The 18,811-nt window shown below is 40.4% G+C and overlaps 1 protein-coding gene across 6 annotated transcripts in view; it reads right to left on the bottom strand.

Moving 5' to 3' along the window:
- CCDC162P (coiled-coil domain containing 162, pseudogene) overlaps positions 1 to 18,811 on the bottom strand; it is a 164,459-nt gene that overhangs the window by 109,457 nt on the left and 36,191 nt on the right. For all 6 annotated transcript variants that reach the window (XM_074333386.1, XM_074333388.1, XM_074333385.1 and 3 more), the window contains exons 12-16: positions 12,843 to 12,955; positions 12,331 to 12,466; positions 11,860 to 12,063; positions 2,549 to 2,741; positions 183 to 310 (exon numbers count right to left, since the gene is read on the bottom strand). In XM_074333386.1, the coding sequence (XP_074189487.1) occupies positions 183 to 310; positions 2,549 to 2,741; positions 11,860 to 12,063; positions 12,331 to 12,466; positions 12,843 to 12,955 (774 nt within the window). The remainder of the gene's footprint in view (positions 1 to 182; positions 311 to 2,548; positions 2,742 to 11,859; positions 12,064 to 12,330; positions 12,467 to 12,842; positions 12,956 to 18,811) is intronic.

The following is an 18,811-nucleotide window of genomic DNA, read 5'->3' as shown; positions in this document are numbered from 1 at the left end:
ACAAAGAACCACAGTAAAGAGAAAATTTATTACTCATATCCTTACAACTAGCTGAGATTATTTAAGTGCGGTAATTATTCACTTTATTGAAAGCTGCCCTAAAAGACCCACTGAGTTAAAAAAAGAAATTCTGGGTTTTATAAAGATGTTTAACAGAAGTTTTGTTTCCTAGGCAAAAATACCTGGCGCTTATTTTCTAGAAGAGCTGCTTCCCAAGACCACATGTCATACAGCACAGCAAATCTGTCCACTCCTGCATGGGCCCATCCCCAGTCCTGGCCAGTATTTGACTTGCTGCCCTTTTTGTGACCTGGAAGAGAAGTGGATGACAATGACCAGACACAGGCCTTTCCACAAAGATATTCCTATTAGAAATGTGTCCTCAGGTTGTCAGCTCCATCTCAAGAATGAGAAAAATGAACAGTAAGTGGGATTTCTAAGAACCAGTTAAAGAGCCATCAGCAAAGACTAGGCCCTAAATTCATGTTTGTTGATTTCTAAGTCAATGGGGGTTTTTGTTTTTACTTTTTTTTTTTTTTTAAGCTTTTGAGATTTATTACAAGGTCATTCTCACAGAAGTAAAAATAGTAAGCTTCCCATTGTTTTTACTTTTTAAATTTAGTTTTAAAGACTAATTTTAAAAATATAATCAAATTCAGTTAACATGAAATCTTTACTTAAATGTCCTCAAGCTTATAATTTAAAGGCAAAATAAACATTTCTCCTTCTCTAAAAACAGATCTCTGGTGGTTTAAAAGCAAATCCAGTTTAACCTGTTACTTCAGTTGATGATTGCCAAGTCAAAAATTTTCAGAAAAGTTTCTAAGATGTGCTTTAATTATGTTAATCACTAACTTAAATAAATAAATGTAATCATTATTCAGCTAAAATATTTTCCTACTATATTAATGTTAGTTTTTACTATCAGCATTATCAGTGCTTTACATTTTTAAGTGATCTAGTTCAGAATGAAACATTAAAAATTAAGAGCTTTTCAGGTGCTGAAGTTTGAATGTAATAATTATCAAGTGTATGATAGGTACTGAAGGAGAGAAAGTCTTTGATCAGGAGTTTCTCTAGCAGCAGTTGGGAAATCATTTCACAACGAATGACTATACACTTACTAGTTGAAAGATGCTCATGTGGCAAAATGAGTGTTACAATCAACTTAAATTCTTAGCTGGAAATAGTTGTATCATATTATAAATTATTATCAACAAAAATGATGCATTAGTATGTAGGATAGCCAATAAAGATAAAAGCTAATAGCTTAAATTAAATGCCCCAGAATGTTGGATGCCATCATTGCATTATCCCATGATTCAGGTCCTAAATGGTCTGTGGCAACGAAAGGACAAAAGGTTCAATTCAGTATTAAATTAATTCTGTTTGGGATCTGAAAGGTTAATTGTCAAACATTCCTTGAGCAGCATTTTATAACAATATGAGCATGAATTATCCTTAAGTACAGCCTCATATATTACCAAATAGCACAAACCCTTGCTGAATTTCCCTTTAGGTGTTGCAGTGTATCTAGAAACTCTAAATTCTTTCCAAATGTAATGCTAATGCTAGCATATTATTTCAAAAGAAATATTCTTACCTCACCTATTTCTAAAATTGGATGCATTTGAGTGGTGCTAGAAGGAAGAGAGAATACAGATTATGGGTTATTTGATTACCCTGAGTAATGATTTCTCCTCTGGGGCTTATCTGGCATTTTCCTAGCCAGATCCTTCTTGTATCCTGGTGATTTTCTGTTAGGAACCCAGGGATGTCTCTGCTTCTAACTGCAGTTCCCCAAGGTCAATCTTTTTTTTTTTTTTTGCCACTTAAAAATAATAAATCATTAATTTCATTTGCTTACTTTGCTTCCCTCAGGGCCCTGCATGACACTGCCTGCACTTTGGGTGCTGCAGAAATGCCATTGGGCAGCAAGTAGCATCTAATCAACAGTAAGAATTATAACCATGCCCTGAGAGAGTAGTCACAGTCTCCAACAAAAGGGCCACTTGGGCTGGAAACAAAAGTGTATCTTTTCTAAAGTGAATGTGTGTTGGGGAGCTGTATGTGCTTATTAAATTTTCAGATACTATTGGATATGCATTTACATTTAGAGGAGGGAGGTGTTAAATCGAGCCCTTAGTGCTTTCTGTTTGTTTGGCTGGTTGATTTTTAAAAAACTGACTTCTGGGGGTAGTGGGGGAGGTGATAAAGGTGAAGGGATTAAGAAGTACAAACTGGTAGTTACAAAATAGTCATGGGCATGTAAAGTACACCATAAGGAATATAATCAATACTATTGTAATAACTATGTATAGTGTCAGATGGGTACTAGATATATTGGGGTGATCACTTTGTAAGTTATATAAATGTCTAATCACTATGTTATACACCTGAGACTAATATAATATTGAATGTCAATGGTAATTGAAAAATAAAAAAAATTTTCAATGAAAAAATATCTGACTGACTTGAATCCTATGTCATTTTACTAACCATTGTCACCTCAATAAATTTTAATTAAAAATAAAATCTGCCTTCTGACCTTTTTCTTTCTCAATGTAATGGCTGGCCACGAGCAGAAGTTCTGTCTCCAGTTCCTTCAGATCCCGCAAGGCTTCGTCATACATGACATGCACCCCTCGCTGGTCCTGGGTGTAGATGTAGCCAGCTCTTATGCTGTAGTAGTCATCCTGGTTCTCCACTTCTGAGAACTCCAGGAATTGGACACTGTGGACCTGGGGAAAGAAAGCCAAGCCTGGAAGTTACCAGAAAAGGGAGGCTATATTTTGCCAGCCCAAATGAACCAAACAAGCAAGCTTCTGCTTCCATGCAGTGGGCTGTCTGCGTGGAGCTGCAGACATGCGGAAGGCTCGAAGAGCTGTATGTAGAGAAAAAGATATTAGCAAAGAATGTCGGCAGGGGTACACATTCTGAGGTAGGTAATTAGCTGATTAAGCGTTCTGATTAACTCAGGATTACCTGGAAAAAAGCAGGTAATAGGGCCAACTAAGTGTTAAAGGTGGTCTCTGAAGTCAGAATGCCAGCGTTTCAGGTCCCGGCTCTGCCAGGACTTCACCTTGGGCAAGTCACTCCGCTGCTCTTAGCCTCTGTTTCCTCATCTGTAACATGGGGACTGTGGAGACACCACAGGTTCTTGTAGGGAGTATGTGACACTGTGCATATATAAATGTTAGCTGCTGAAGATATTTTTGTTTTAATCTTCTAAATACTTCTAAAATGCATTAACATAATCTCGTATCTTAGTAATATACTGAGTTGAATCATGTCCCCGGCCAAAATGCATGTCCACCTGAAACCTGTGAATGTGATCTCAGCTGGAAGTAAGAGTCTTTGCAGATGTACACAAGTTAAGGTGAGATCATATTGGATTAGGATGCACCCTCATCCAATGACTGGTGTTCTTATAAAAGGAGGAAAATTTGGACACTGATGCACAGGGGAGGAAGCACATGAAGACGGAGGCAGAGACTGCGGTGGTGCATCTATAAGCCATGGAATGCTAAGGAACGCCAAGGATTGCTGGCAGCCACCAGAAGCTAGAAGAGACAAGGAAGGATCTCCTCATGGAGTCCTCAGAGAGAGCATGGCCCTCCTAATACCTTGATTTTGGACTTGGAGCCTCCAGAACGGTGAATGAACCCATTTCTCTCCCAATCATTGTGAGCCACCCACTTTTTAGTGCATTTCTATGGCAGCCAGAAGAAATGAACACTAGGAGTAATTTGAGCATTCCAATCATAATTTTATTTTTCTTAGATGACTGAGGATCTGTTGCTTTCTGAGAATCGTTATTCTAATAGAACTCTCATAACTTCGAACTTCTCCAGTCTTCTCAAGCCTCTGAATTCACTGCCCCCCCCATGCCCAGTCTCCGTCAGTCTCAGCAGAAGCCCCATCCACTTCTCCACGCACACACATAAACCCACCGCATTCACTCCCCTCCTCCCATTTCCTCCTACACTGTAGGGCATGATTCCACTCTTCTCTAAGGCTATTCCCTCCCTGTACTTTGGATCCCATGCCCTCCCACCTCTGAAACGTCCCTTCTCCTTGCTGGATATCCAACTCCTCTCAACCAGATATTTCCCAATTGACACTGAAACCTGCTCGCGCCCCTCTCATCTTAAAAGATCCTCGCACCCTTCCCCAAGTTCCACCTATGTCTCTCCTCCTCCACTTGGGCCAAGCTCCCAAGATGTTATCTCCACTCACTGTCTCCATTCCCTCACCTTCCACTCACCATTTGCCTCCGGTTCCTGTTTCCCTCCAGCCACCCACACCACTTTCACTACGACCAGCAATGACTTTCTCTCCACATCCCGCAGATTTCTTCAGTCATCTTACGTAACCTCTCAGGAGCACCTGACACAGTTCTGTTCTCTCCTCCGCTTCTTGCCTCACTCTCTTCCCAGGACTTCTAGGACTCCACATTCTTCTTGCTCTGACCCACTTGTCGGCCATTCCTGCTCTGATGCTTGAGGTGTATTTTTCTCTGTTAGCTCATTAAATGGTGGCCACACTCAAGTCCCTTTCCTGGGACCTCATCTTTTCCTCCTATAGTCCTTCCTGAGGAGACAATACACTTTCACAGCTGCAACAACCTTCTTTAGACCCTTTGAGCCCCAATTTATATCTCCAACCCCGACCTCCTAGAGTTCTAGACCCACATATCCAATGACTTATTTAGCATCTGTTCCTGGGCGTTAAAGGCCCCCCAAATTTAACATGATCAAATTGTGTGATCTTCCCCCACAAACCTAGGCTATGTCCAGCTTCCCCATTTTAGCAAGTGGCACCACCACCCACCCATTTCCTCTAGCATGAATCATTCCTGACGTCTCTTTCTGCCTCTCCCTACATGCCCAATTTAGTGCCAAGTTCTGTTGATTTTACTTCCTATCTCTCAAATCCATCCACTTCTCTCAATCCCATCACCTACCACTGTGGTCCAAACTGTTATTATCTTTCCCTAGGACTAGTCTAGGAGCTTCTAATTTAGTTTAGCCTCCTAATTGTTCTATCCACATTCCCTCTGGCTTTCTCTCCCCTCCATTTTACTCACTGCTGGAAGAAGATCTTTGAGAAATCCAGTTTTAATTGTCCTTCCCCCTCGCCCGTGGTACCTCTAAAATGTATCCCATTGCCCACAGAAGAAAGAACAACTCCTTAACAGGCCTACACAGTCTGGCCTTTGCCTATCTCTCTCCAGTACTTCTCAACCAAATGTGATTTTGTTCCCCAGAGGACATTTGGCTACGTCTGGAGACATTTTTGGCTGTCACACATAGGGGGAGGTGCTACTGGCATTTAGGGGGTAGAGACCAGGATTGCTAAATATCCAGGAACGCACAGGACAGCCTCCCATAACAAAGAATTATCAAGCCCAAAATGTCAAAAGTGACAAAGTTGAGAAACTTTGGGTTAGTTTCATTTTGCATCACTTTCCATCTGGATTGCTGTGTCCCTGCCACTCGTGTCTTCTTTTGGCTTCTTGTGGGCGCCATGCTCCCTTGGGCCACAGGTCCCCTCCCCAGTTGCCTAGTTACAGCCTCTACATCTTCCAACCTCAGTTCATCATCACTTTCATAGGGAACTCCCTCTGGGCTCCCTCCAGCACCAAGTTATTTCTCTTTTGAGGCACTTACTGAGGTTGCTGTTTTACATTTATTTGTTTGATTATTGACTACTATTTGTCTCACTGAATTATAAACACTATGAGGGTAAGGGACATGTCTATTTTTGTACATTATTGTATCCTCAGTGTTTAGCATGGGGCCTAACACATAATAAGTGCTTAGAATATATTTAAATAAGAGAATGGATGAATAAATGAATGGTGTTTCATATTTTTTGCATATAGATTTCTTTTAGTCTATCATTTTATAATCCCTACCTGTACTTTTAAAATATACCAGTCAGAAATACTGTGTTTTGCCCTCACAGAGTCTCATCTCATGTCAGTACCACCTAATACATGCATTCTCAATGGGGGCGAAAAGTAATTCTTGGGGGGGGGGGGCAAAAAATCTTACTCTTTTAACGTATAAAGCACAGATGTACATACTGTACAGATATATGGCATATCTCTTATATTAACATTTCTTTGGAGAAGGACTGTCAGGGGAAAAAATATCTAAAAAAAGGTCCTTGTAGGGGGAACAATAATGAAAAAAGGGTTAAGAAACATTGGCCTAGTTTTTTTATATTATACATATTTTTAAATGTTAAAATACACATAATAGTATTTAGCATCTGAGCTACTTTTAGGTGTACAGTTCAGTGGTACCAACTCCATTCATCTCCAGAACTCTTTTCGTCTTGCAAAACTGAAACTCTGTTCCCATTAAACAATAACTCCCCATTCCCTATTTCCTCAAGCCCTGGAACCAGCAGTCACTTATTGCCTCAATGAATTTGACTACTCTAGATTCTCTGTATGTAATCATACAGTATTTGTGCTCTTGTGACTGGCTTATTTCCCTTAGCATAATGTCCTCAAGGTTCATCTATGTTTCTTTCTTCTTCAGGTTGAATAATATTCCATTGTGTGTATATATATCATATTTTTCCATCCCTTAATGGACACTTGGTTGCTTCCACCTTTGGGCTATTGTAAATAATGCCGTTACAAACGTAGGTGTACAAATATCTCTTTGAGATCCTGCTTTCAATTCTTTTGGATATATACCCAGAAGTGGAATTGCTGGATCATATGGTAATTCTATTTGTAATTTTTTGAGGAACCAACAGACACTTTTACATAAAGTCCTGCACCATTTTACATTCCCACCAACAGCACACAAGGGTTCCAATTTTTCAACATCTTCATCAACACTTATTTTATATATATATAAATCTGATTTTCTAAATTGTTATTTATGAGTCATTTAAACTGTGGAAACAATGGTTCCCAATATTTTATCCCCCATCTATTCATTCTTGTAACATAAACATTTTGGTATGCTCAGTAATCAGTTGTTGGATAGGATCCACTGATCTATAAATTTTAAGCAGTCACATCTTCTCTCTCAGTAGATCTGTCAATTGGTTTCTGTATGTGGCATTGCCTAGTGTATAACTATAAGAACCCCGCGGAACCTTCATAAACAGGCCACACTCTCATCTGCTTGGATGGTGATTCATCAATATCAGAAAGGTAGGTGAGGAGTACTCTATAGGTCCCTTCCATGGGTGCTATGCTACTGTAATCAGATTTAATGTGCTGTTATAAATACACCAGATGGTGACATACTTAATTTCCCCTAGTGACTCCTCTTTGATGAATTGCCCATTTAATTGTAGATTCTTACAGATTCAAGCAGAAACTTAGAAATTCTCTAATAAGTAAAAGTATGAGCATTTCTAAATAATATTCCTCTAAAAGGATATTTCATAGTTAATCAGGTTGTTGTAGGTTGTTGTTTTGGTTTACTTTGTTTTTTGCTATTCGTTAGGCATAAAACTTTTTTTTTTTAAATTAGGAGCTTACTTTGGCTAGTTCCAAAAGTGAAAGCATTGTTTCTTATAAAATGATAGGCACCAGTGAAAAACAGAAAAGATGCTGAAAAATAACATGTCACATACAAAAATGAAACAGCGTGCTTAGATTTAGAATACTAGCACGTTGGCTTCTGTTAGCATTTAGCTCCTTTCACCTATTATGCAAAATGAGCTCTCCTTTGAGGAAAGGGACCCCAACTTAATGTGGTTTGCTTTATTCCTTGTACTGGAAAGACCTTTCCCAAGTTCTTCTGCTGGGGAATATTATAAGAATTTAAAGAAATGGCTACTGTAATAAGTTCTGAAGCTGATGGAAATCAATAGCAGAGACAAGATGCTGACAGTAATGCCATAATCTATTTAAATTGTCTTTCCCCCCACTCTTCCCACCCCCCACCTCCTTGTTCAAGCCCTTTATATAGACATACATACTCCTCTCCTTCCCGCCCTCAGTTCCTGTCTCTGAAATGTATGCTTATGTCCAATGGTGATGAACTTTGAAGACCAGATGGCCAAATTACTTCATACTGGCTTATGACTCAGTCACTATAATATATTTTTTTATTTTTAATTTCTTCCACAGCCATGTGGAAGACCCTCCCTCTTTAAAGTTTTTGTGGTCTAGAGAATTGATTCTTCAATATTATGCTTAGAGGAGTGGCAGGAAAGGGAAGACAATAATTACCTGTTTGGGTAAGAAGTAACTTGATCTTTGGAATGATTCATATGTTTTTTTAAGTCTGCAAAATAACTGATGCCAAAATAACTATTTGAGTCCAGTAACTATAGGAACATTAGTGGCCCATCATTCATTCTTTTCACTCTATTGGTTTCTGTCATCACTTGTTAATATGAATTTTAGGTTTTGGCAATGAAGACAATATTTCTCTGACTTGCTTACCATCTTTACATTAATGCCAGATAATAATAGTCCTAAGAATTTCAAATTTGTTAGATGAATGACTTAATCCATTGGCTACGATCTTTCAAATATTTAAAAAAGGAAATTAAAATAATCTATTCTCTGCCTCACCTGGGGAATATGATATTATTATTGTAGCTAATTGTTCTTCATTTAAACAACATGATATACTTGGCAAAGTATTTCTGTGTACATTGTCTTTTTGTGACCTCACAACCATTCTATTATGGACAGAGCCTTTCGTTTGTCCAACAAACATTTATCAAATACTTAGTATGTGAAAGATGGATATCCAACTCTTTAAAGCAGGTCCTGGAATAATATCGTTTTGTTCCACACAGTTTCGTTGTAACACTGATGAGATGCCGTAGGAACTTAGCTCTTGTTTATATCCATTAGTGTGTGGCAAAATTGGTTTCGTTATACCTTGTTATGCTTAAAGTCGCAGAACCTATCAATGACGTTGACTGACTTACTGTACTTTCTTTTGCCACTTGAACATCTAGTAAGCATCTCAAATTTTTCATGTCCTAAACTGAGATTCTGATTTTCCCAACAAACCTGCTCCAATCACATCCCAGATGGTAGCAGCTCCAAACTTCTAGATACTCAAGCGAAAACTTTGGAGTCAATTTTGACTTCTCTCTTTCTCTCATATTCTACATCCCTTCTGCCTGGAAATCATACTGGCTTCAAAGTACATCCAGAATCTGACCATTTCTCACCATGCTGTCTCTCAGACACACTGTGTCTAGTTTGATCAATGTACTAACCTCCTAACTAGGTGCTTCAGCCTAGAGTACCTTCAGTCTATTCCTAGTACAGCAGCATGAGTGTTAGAATGTAAGTCAAATTACAGCACTCTTCTGCTCAAAATTCACCAAGGGCTCCATTTCTCACTCAAAGTTATAATCAAAGTCCTCACAATGGTCCATAAGGTCCTATATAACCTGTTCCCCACCCCTTCAATCTCTCTAACCCCATTTCCTGCCAATTTCCCCCTCATTTACTCTAGCTGCTCTGAACTCTTTGCTGTTTCTACAACACTGCTAGACACGGTCATTCTGCCTCAGGGCCTTTGCACTGGTTCTCCCCTCTACTTGGCACTCTTCTCCTAGTCAGTCACATGGTTTTCTTCCCTATTTCCTTCAGGTCTTTACTCAAATATTACCTTCTCAGTATGGCCTTCCCTGATCACCCTACTTACAACTGCAACAGCCCATCACCAACCTCCACATTCCTTAGCCCCCTTTCCTTCTTAATTTTTTTCTGTAGCACCTATCACCATCTTTACTGCTCCACAAAGACTAGGTTATTCTATGAAAAATAACCCTCAAACTCAGTGGCCTACTGTTAAAATTAATTTCTTACTAATGCAGAGCTCAGGACTAGTTGCTTCCTAGGTAGCAATCTTCCAGCAGGGAATGACCCCGGGACCCAGGACGCTTCTATTTTGTGGCTCCATGTATGCCTTCCACTGGCTGCAGCAGGGAAAGAGAGCTGGAGGGTCATAAACCAGCTCTTAAATGCTTTGGACTGGAAGTGATACGTGTCATTTCTGCTCACAGCCCACTGGCCAAAGCGCATCAGTAGGCCCCACTCAACTGTAAGGGGCTAGGAAGTCTGGGAAAGCTCTGGTGCCAGGTCAGCTGACATTCTATATATATATGTTACTTATTTTTTTAATGTCTGTCTCTTTCCACCAAATAGTCCCATGATGGCAGGGATTTGTGCCAGTTTTGTTTACTGCTCTCTCTCTTGTACCTACTGGACTTATTGGTCAGCACATTTATGGAATGAATGAATGAATGCATGAATGAATGAATGACAGGCTCACAGCCTGTGGGAGTATGTACGCCAACCATCTAGCATGGCTCTCAGATGAGTGCTGTACTGGAGGCAGACAAGTAGGGGAGAAGTACTCAGCTCTGCATAGAGAGGAAAGCTTCCGAGAGAAGTGGTATTTGAATGGACTCTTGAATATAATAGGCATTTACCAAGGAAAGAGGAGGTGAGGGATGGAAGGGCCAGCATGTACAAGACCCATTGGCATGAACAGCTCTGCCCATTCAGAGGAGGGCCAGCTGCAGCTCCATAAAGATAGAGGTACAGAGACAGTGGAGGGAAAGGAGGTCCAAGATGTGCGCCCAGACTTCCAACTTCACCAAGGAGCCTGGACTTTATCTTTTAAAAAACAGGAAACTGAAAAAAAAAAAATTAAAAACCTTAAAAAACTAAAAATAAAAAAATTTAAATATAAAATAAAAAACAGAAAACTCATGAAAGACTTGAAGTAAGAGAATAAATGGATAACATTTGGGCAAAGATCTTGAGAATTTACAAAGCAATGAGGAGAGCCATTCTCTTATTTAAAATTATCTGTTCCCCACCAACCTTAGAATTAGTTCCTAGCCTACGGAGAGCCTAGCCCTTCATGGTCTGGCCTGCTTTTTTCTGCAGCCTCATCTCCCACCACTTGCTCACAACAAGCCTTGGTTCCTAATATGTCAAGTCCAGGCAGATCCTGAACATGCCGGGGGGTATCAGGTCTGTGCCTCAAGAGACACGCTCAAGGTCAAGCAGCTAGGAAAAGCCTCTCGTTCTGGGGCTCTTTCTGCTTTGCCACATGCCTAAATTACGTTCATAAAGTGGGAAAGTGTCTATGATGGGTTGTAAGTGCTTTTCTTTTCTGAAACTGTCATTGAGTGAACACTTATTAATACTACACACAGCTCAATACTTTCCTCATAGAATCAAACACACTGGGCCTCAGGGAGGGGTGTCTATTTTAGGGGTTTCTCTGATGTCAGCTCCGAAAGATTTTGCTCCCAGTAGCCTTGGCCCTGGACCTGGTGAGATGGACCCAACAAATTAACACCTGTATCTGTGCCTCCCCTCTCCTACATGGGGAAGAATCACATAGTTAGGTCTGGACATTCTAGTTTAAATGCTGGTAAGGTCCCTCACATGGAGTGCAGCTAAAGCACATGCTCCAAGTGGCTTGGAAAACAGAAAAGAAGCAAAAAGTTACCCCTCGTAATGTCAAGAGGGTCTTACAAGAGCTTCCCTGTAAGGTCATATGGTTTTCAGGCAAGGACAACAGAATGGGCACCTCATGCTCTGTTCACTATAAAGTCGACAAACCAGCAGCTGAAAGGCCTTCCTTCTTATTGTGGCCTCCAGGGCTGCTTTAAAGTGCTCTTTGCCCGTGTCCTGCTCACAAGGGGCTCACTGCATTTCATTGTGATTAACAAGCCATTTCACTTTCACCACATTTTTAAAAAAAGCTATTTCCCTAAGAAGCCCCCACCTGTTACTCCATCATATTAAGTGATTCTAGATGCTTGGGATGAGAGTAGCTTTGGAGAGAGGATCATTGAGGAAGAGAAAATTGCAGCATAATAGCTCACCTTGTGCTCAGCAGGTGACCCATGGATGTAGTGGTGAGCTCCGAGGCCTTGCAAGGTGCCCAGGCCTCCTTTTGCCGTATTTACCCAGGAACTATCATCTATCGTGGGGACCAGGCTCCCCGCAACCAAGGTAAGGCCTGAAGTGTTGATTGTCAACGTTCGCTCAACAGATCTGAAGTAGTTCAGAATTCCTAAGCAGATGCGCTAAAACAAAGAAAGAACAGGGTTAAAACCCTGCCCTTTGCTAGTCCCACCCTAGAGTAAAACTTAATAGGGCCCTGGAAGTTGGCAGGTCAACCCTACTGCTGAGAAAGGTACACACCACCCCAGAAAGGCCTGATTTCATGGAAAAATCAGAACAAAGAACAAAGTGTAAACACGCATTGCTACCAGAATAGCAGGAAAGCCCCCTGTCTAGGCCACCAAACATTGCAGATGCCTGAAAACCAGCGTGCTGGACCATCCACGTACCTGCAGCTCCCTGATTCTCAGGTGGCGCAGGTACAGAAAGGACAAGTAGGCACCTCTCATCAGGACAGGATCCCTATCGCTGGGCCCAGGCCCATCATCCAAGCCCAGAAGTTGCAGGGCCATTGCATAGCTGTCCCTTTAGCAGGCAGAAAACAGAATAAATGCCCTACCTCAAAGTGGTTTGGAGAATTCAAATACACCAAACTGAAGTAATTTTATTTAGCTTAAGGAAGCTTCATAATAGCTACTCTTTAAAAATGCACTGAAGATAAAATAATTACTCTCTATATATAAATGTAAAAAGAAATTTCTGTTAGCAATCACTCTTGTTAAAAACCCAGTCCAAAAGTGAAACATTAATTTAGTTGTCTTACCTGCTTTAACTATCTTGTTTTTATTTGTTTCAAATATGTTTGAGTTAACATGTAACCTCCATATTAACCAGTCACTCAATTTTCCCCACGGTGTTTAACCCCTTTGCATGAGACACCATTAAAATAATTTAATTTTACCCTGTCTCTTTTTTCTGCTTGATGAGCGCCTTAGCACGTTGGCTGAGACTTATTTGGGCTAGGTCATTTTCATTTCGTTCCATCGAAAGGTCATCTTCCTTCATATTTTCATTCTATCAGAAAAGTAGCACTAGTTGAATTATACAAACATTTGCAACATTATTAACAAAATCACAGCTGGGTCATCACAAAATTAAATCATGATTCAAAGCATATTTAGATGAACAAGTGGAATAGCATCTCAATCCATTTCAGCCTGACATGAAAATCTATTTCTAAAATAAATTAGGGGTCACTGTTTTACTATTATTTAGTCTTTTTTTAAACAAAACTATTCACAGATTTTAAATATCAGCCCCCTCCCACTCCACCTTTTGCATAATTTCATGACTATGAAGAGTTGATATACACATTTGTAGAGGTTTGGAAACTTGAACCTCTAATCTAATCTTGTTCCAGGCTGAGATATCGGTGAATTAAACTCTTCTTTCTGCTTTTTAGCTATTTGATTTAACCACTTAAAGTCTTGATCCTAGTTTCACATTCGTAAGATGGCACGATAATGGCGAGTAAGTTGCTGTGAGAATTAAATGACAGGATGTATATAAAGCTTAGTGACTAGCACCTCCCAGGTGCTCAGTATGTGTAGCCCTGTCGTGGCCAAGCATTGCAGCAGTCGGTCAGCCCTGTAGGACCTACCACATAATTTATAGTTTATACTTGTTTCCAGTCATCTTTCCTGATGTCGAGAAAGATGAGGTCCTGCACCAAGGCTCCTGGGGAAAACTGGGAAGAAGTTGATACTGAAGTCTGGTCCTGCCCTTGGCCCTCTGGGCAGCCCCTTTCCTAGTTGCTCTTTCTGCCTGTACCTAGGCATATACCCCACTCCCATAAGACATGTTCTTTCATCGTGGCACCGATCCCCCTGAGAACACTGAGTGGCAATGGCTGAGGGAACCCCCCTCTTTGGGTTACTTATATTCCAATAGCTGATTCTTAGAATTCCAACAATGGCAGAAACTACTGGTTGTTCCTCCATATCCATTTTCCTCTTTTTCCATAGTAATTGGATATTTATCTTAGAACACGGCCACCCAGATAGATGACATTTCCAAGCCTCTCTTGCAGCTAGGTGTAGCTATGTGACTAAGTTCTGACCAATGGAATGAAAGTGAAAATGTCATGCAGTAGCTTCTGGGAATTTCCCTTAAGTGGCAGCTTCCCCACCCCCATTTTCCATCCTGCTGCTTAGAATATGAATGCGACAGCTGGAGCTTCATCTCAGACAGGGGTTAATCTTGGGTATGGAGGCTCCATTTGTTGGAACTCCAGGATAGAAGGAGCGTGGGTCCCTGAGGACTCCAGGGGGCAGAGTTGTCACACCAGCTCTGTACTTCCTACCCCTGGTTGTTAACATAAGGGAGAGAGAGAGAAATCACTATCTCCTTTAATCCTCTGTTATTTTGTATTTATCTATGACCAACAGCCAAACCTAATATTAACTAATACAGTTCCCAAGACTCTAAAGATAGAGTACCAGTCTTTATGAAGGCAGTAGGGGAGAAAAATTTGGGCAGGGATATTACCAAGAATAGGTGAGAGAGAAAGTTGCCTAACTGGGTATCATTAAGTGGCTTCTCATTCTGCCTGTGGGTAGAGTTAGCTCCTGTCTGTTCTGGGTAAGTGTGCATTTCATTATATTTCTGTGTAGAAGGTTCACAACCCTAGGACTGGAAAAGACCCTAGGGAGTGAGGTGGTGCACTCCAGTTCCTTAATACAGAAACGTAGGATCATTAAAAAAAAAAATCTGTAGTAAAGCATATACTCTATGAAGGGAGTTAATTTTTTCTCTCTCTTTTTTTTTCTTTTTCAGATTTTTATTTTTTATTTAAGTGTGGTTTTGCAGGACCCATCAGCTCTAAGTCAAGTAGTTATTTCAATCTAGTTGTGGAAGGCGCAGCTCACAGTGGCCCATGTGGGGATCGAGCTGGCAAACTTGTTAAAAGCACCGCGCTCTAACCAACTGAGCTAACTGACCGCCCTGAGGGGAGTTAAATTTTGACAGAATCTATTTGACCCCAAATTTGGGGTAAGGCTCTATGGAAGCCTTTTGCTTCCCAGGCCAATGGTGCTCTTGTGTTGCAGTTCAGCATTGCCCGATGTGGCCCCAGAGGCCCAGCTTGGAGCCGCAGCCTTTTTCTGATGGTATTGTGACTTCTCCAGCTGTTTCTAAAATTACCCAGAATTACATAGGAAGAAACAAAAAGTGACATTAATTTACAGTGAAAGACACTTGAAGGAATGACTGAACAAACCACAAAAGTACTGCTGGACCAGCAGATTGCCAGGAAGAAAGGAAGAGGGCAGAACTTGCTACGGGGAATAAAGGGAGAGCGCCAGCATCCTCCGGGAAAAGAGAACTGACCACAGTCCACAGAAGGAAACTGCTTAGGAAATACCAAAAGCCTATGAGTGTATTCCCCTAAGAGAACTGGCCGACCGTGCAGATAAGCAGTAGGGCTGACCGGAAACCGGAATGTCAATACCGCCTGTGTTCATTCTTTCTTCCTGGGCAGGTAAATCCTTTGACATTTATTCTACCTCGTGGCTGGGTCTTTGCCAACATAGCTGAGTTCATGTATTTTGACAGCTCTGCGATTTCTACTGATTGCAAATCTCATTTTCTTCTGGGAGATTGGCAAAGGCAGTGGAGTAGGAGGCAGAGTGGGGGAAATAATCAGAGGAAAATTAATTCCATTTTATATTCCCCGCCTCCCAAATGTCTCTACAGCTTACTTGTGTGTGTGTGTGTATATATATATATGTATATATATATATATATGTATGTATATATGTATGTATATATATGTGTGTGTGTATATATATATATATATATATATATATATACAAGTATACAACTTTTATATATATATAAAAGACTAGAAGGACATATACTGAATATTAACAATTCTGTTATTATATTTGGGTGGTAAAATAATGGTGATTTTAATTTTCTCGTGAACCTTTCTATATTTCCCAATTTTTCTATGATGAATACATGTCACTATTGTCATCAGAACATGTTTGTTTCTGATGAGGGAAACCAGGGAAAAAGTGTTTTATGTTTCCCTGAATGTCTTGCACATAGGAGCTACTGTACACAACAGCACTTTGTGAGAGCATATATCATGTATTCATTATATGGCATTGTCGCTGGAAATGGAGGGGAGCACAACGTAGATGGGGGGAAACAGCTGCTGCCTTCTTCCCTCCTTGTAGTGGCCGATAAGAAAAAGCAAAAGAAGAGGCAAAGGATGGAGTGTTTTCTGCCACTTCACTGCTCCATAAAGTTAAAGAAAAGTGACCAATGTAAACCATATATTTAGAAATACAATGGTCAATAGTAGTATTTAATGTTTGTACATAGCCATTTTAACAACAGGTGTTTTCCTAGGGAATGACATTGGACACAAGTCACTTGATACAACAGAATTATAGGTTTGGAAGGACCCACACAGGGGTAGCTGGTCCATTCCTTGTGAGCAGGTCTACAGTTCAATATTTTTAAGTTTTTTTCAAAAGAATATTCAAAGAATGCAGTTCATTTGGACCAGAATTTCTAGTTTCTTTCTAGTTACACATTACCATCAATTAACAATTAACAATAAGACAATTTTATATTTTTTTTTTATTTATCACCCAAAACCAGATCTTTAAGTGAATCTGGAATTAGAACTGTTTAAAGAAAAGGGTGGCCAGCCATTGGTGCTAATGGTAAGTAATGGCCAACTCAAACTATGATAGAAAAATTACAAACTTTATCAATGTTTAGACAAACATATTCAATATTAAAATGGATGTGTGAAAACTAGTTTTCTCATAAGTTGCTGGTTTGGGGTAAAATGGTATACCACTTTGATAGGATATGTAAAAAATTTTGAATGTGTATATTCTGTGACCCAGAAAATCTACTTCTAAATATCTGCTCTAAAGAAACACACGTTTGCACAAGGAGACATGTACAAGAAAGCTCGGTAGGCATGGTTTCTAACAGGGGGGAAATGGCAACAAGTATCCATATGGGGCTGGCTGTGTTATCTGTAATGTCCACTAAAATATAACGCAGCCATTAAAGAGAACAGCAGAGACAGATCTCTACGACATATTGCTGGGTGAAAAAAGCAAGGTGCAGAAAGGTATCCATAGGGTATGATGGGTCATTTACAAGGAAAACTAAAACACAAAATTATACTACATATATGCATTTTATGGGGATATACGTATGGATGTAATTGCATTGAAGAGGCTCGAAGCACTAACAGTATTTGCCTCTCAGGAAGCGAAATGGGGACCAGTATTAGAGTCCCCACTAATTAAAGTTAAAAGCATTAGCTTTTCAGTGGTGTTTCAATTTTTTTACAAGGAGAAGACATTTGATATTTATTAATGACTTCTATAGTTTAGAATTGCATAAAAACACCTTCAAGAGAAAACTGGTAACTTTACAGTGGAGAAACCTGGTAACCACGTGATCAGGGTAAACATCCCCAGCGATGATCACGTTAATAGCATCTGCCCCTGATATGGTGTGACAAGAAGGGCACTGCCCCTCTGGGGTGTTCTTCCCCCAAACCTCTAACCCCAGTAAAATCGGGAGAAAAACATCAGGCAAACTCAAAGTAGGGACCGTTCTACTGGATGCCCGGCCACTGTTCCCAAAGACGGTCAAGGTCATGATAACCAAGGAAAGACATGACAATCAAATGCGATGTGTGCCCTGGATAGAACGCTGGAGCACAAAGAGGACATTAATGGAAAAACCAGTGAACTCCAAATAATGTCTAGTGTAGTTAACAGTCAAGTACCAACGCTGGTTTCTCAGGTGTGACAAACGTACCATAGTAATATGTGAGTAACAGGACAAACTGGGTAAGGGGATACCTGGGAACTCTTTGTACTATCTTTGCAACTTTTCTGTAAATCTAACACTATTCTAAAATAAGACTTTTTATTTTATTTTTTTAATTCCCTAAAGAAAGGTTACTGGTGAACAGCATTCACTGAGAGTTGATCAGAAAGTGTTCTGAGGTTGCGCTACCATTAGGACGGAGGATTGTCAACACGGACAGTCCACATGGACTGGCCTAGGAGGTTTGCTCTCCCTCATGCACACGGCCCTTAAGAAAGTTATTTTTCACAGGGAATTTGTTGCCACGTGCCAACTCCAGCATCAGCATACTCACCAGCATCTGATGCTAAAATTCATATTTGACTGCTACACGCTTGCAAAATAGTAACAGAGCTTTAAAATTCATACCCACATTCCTGGGACTCCTCCCAACTGTCACCTTTTACTTAATCCTAACAGCATCGGACTAGTATTCAACATTCAAAATAGCAACATGCTACCATTGGTGCTCTGACGCTGTCTAAAGCGATTCTGGACCAAAGCAGAAGAAATACTTGTGGAGGTCACAAAGTAACACCCACAAGAAAACGGGAAGGAAAGTGGAAAACTCTTGGTTATTGCCTCAGAATTTCCTTTCTTAAACCCTGTGCTATTGTGTTTCCTGCTTGGAAAGCTCTTCTCTAGCCCATTTGCATGGCTGATTCCTGATTCCTTCTCCTCCGTCAGATTTCAGCTCTGATGCCCTTAACTCTGAAAGATCTTGGCTGAGCTCTCTATCAGTGGGTGCTCTTCTTTGCTTCATTGCCCGCTGCTTCTGTGGTTTTCTTCATGGCACCCAAAGTTAGAAATACAGATTTTCTTCTTGGTTCACTTGTTTCTCACGTGTTTCATTCCCTGAGTCCAGTACAATTCCTGGCACAAAGGCAGCATTATGTAATAATAGCTGAATGACTGAATGGGAAAGGAGAAAACTTGCGTGACACTAACATGCAGGGTAATTTGTGTGTGTTATATGTTTCCCTCCCCTCACGCTCTAGCTCTACAATCCACAGCTATTCT

Source organism: Rhinolophus sinicus, linkage group LG05 (assembly GCF_036562045.2).
Source record: "Rhinolophus sinicus isolate RSC01 linkage group LG05, ASM3656204v1, whole genome shotgun sequence".
NCBI lineage: Eukaryota > Metazoa > Chordata > Mammalia > Chiroptera > Rhinolophidae > Rhinolophus > Rhinolophus sinicus.
The sequence above is the reverse complement of the archived record's forward strand: the minus strand, read 5'-3'. Positions and strand labels throughout refer to the sequence as shown.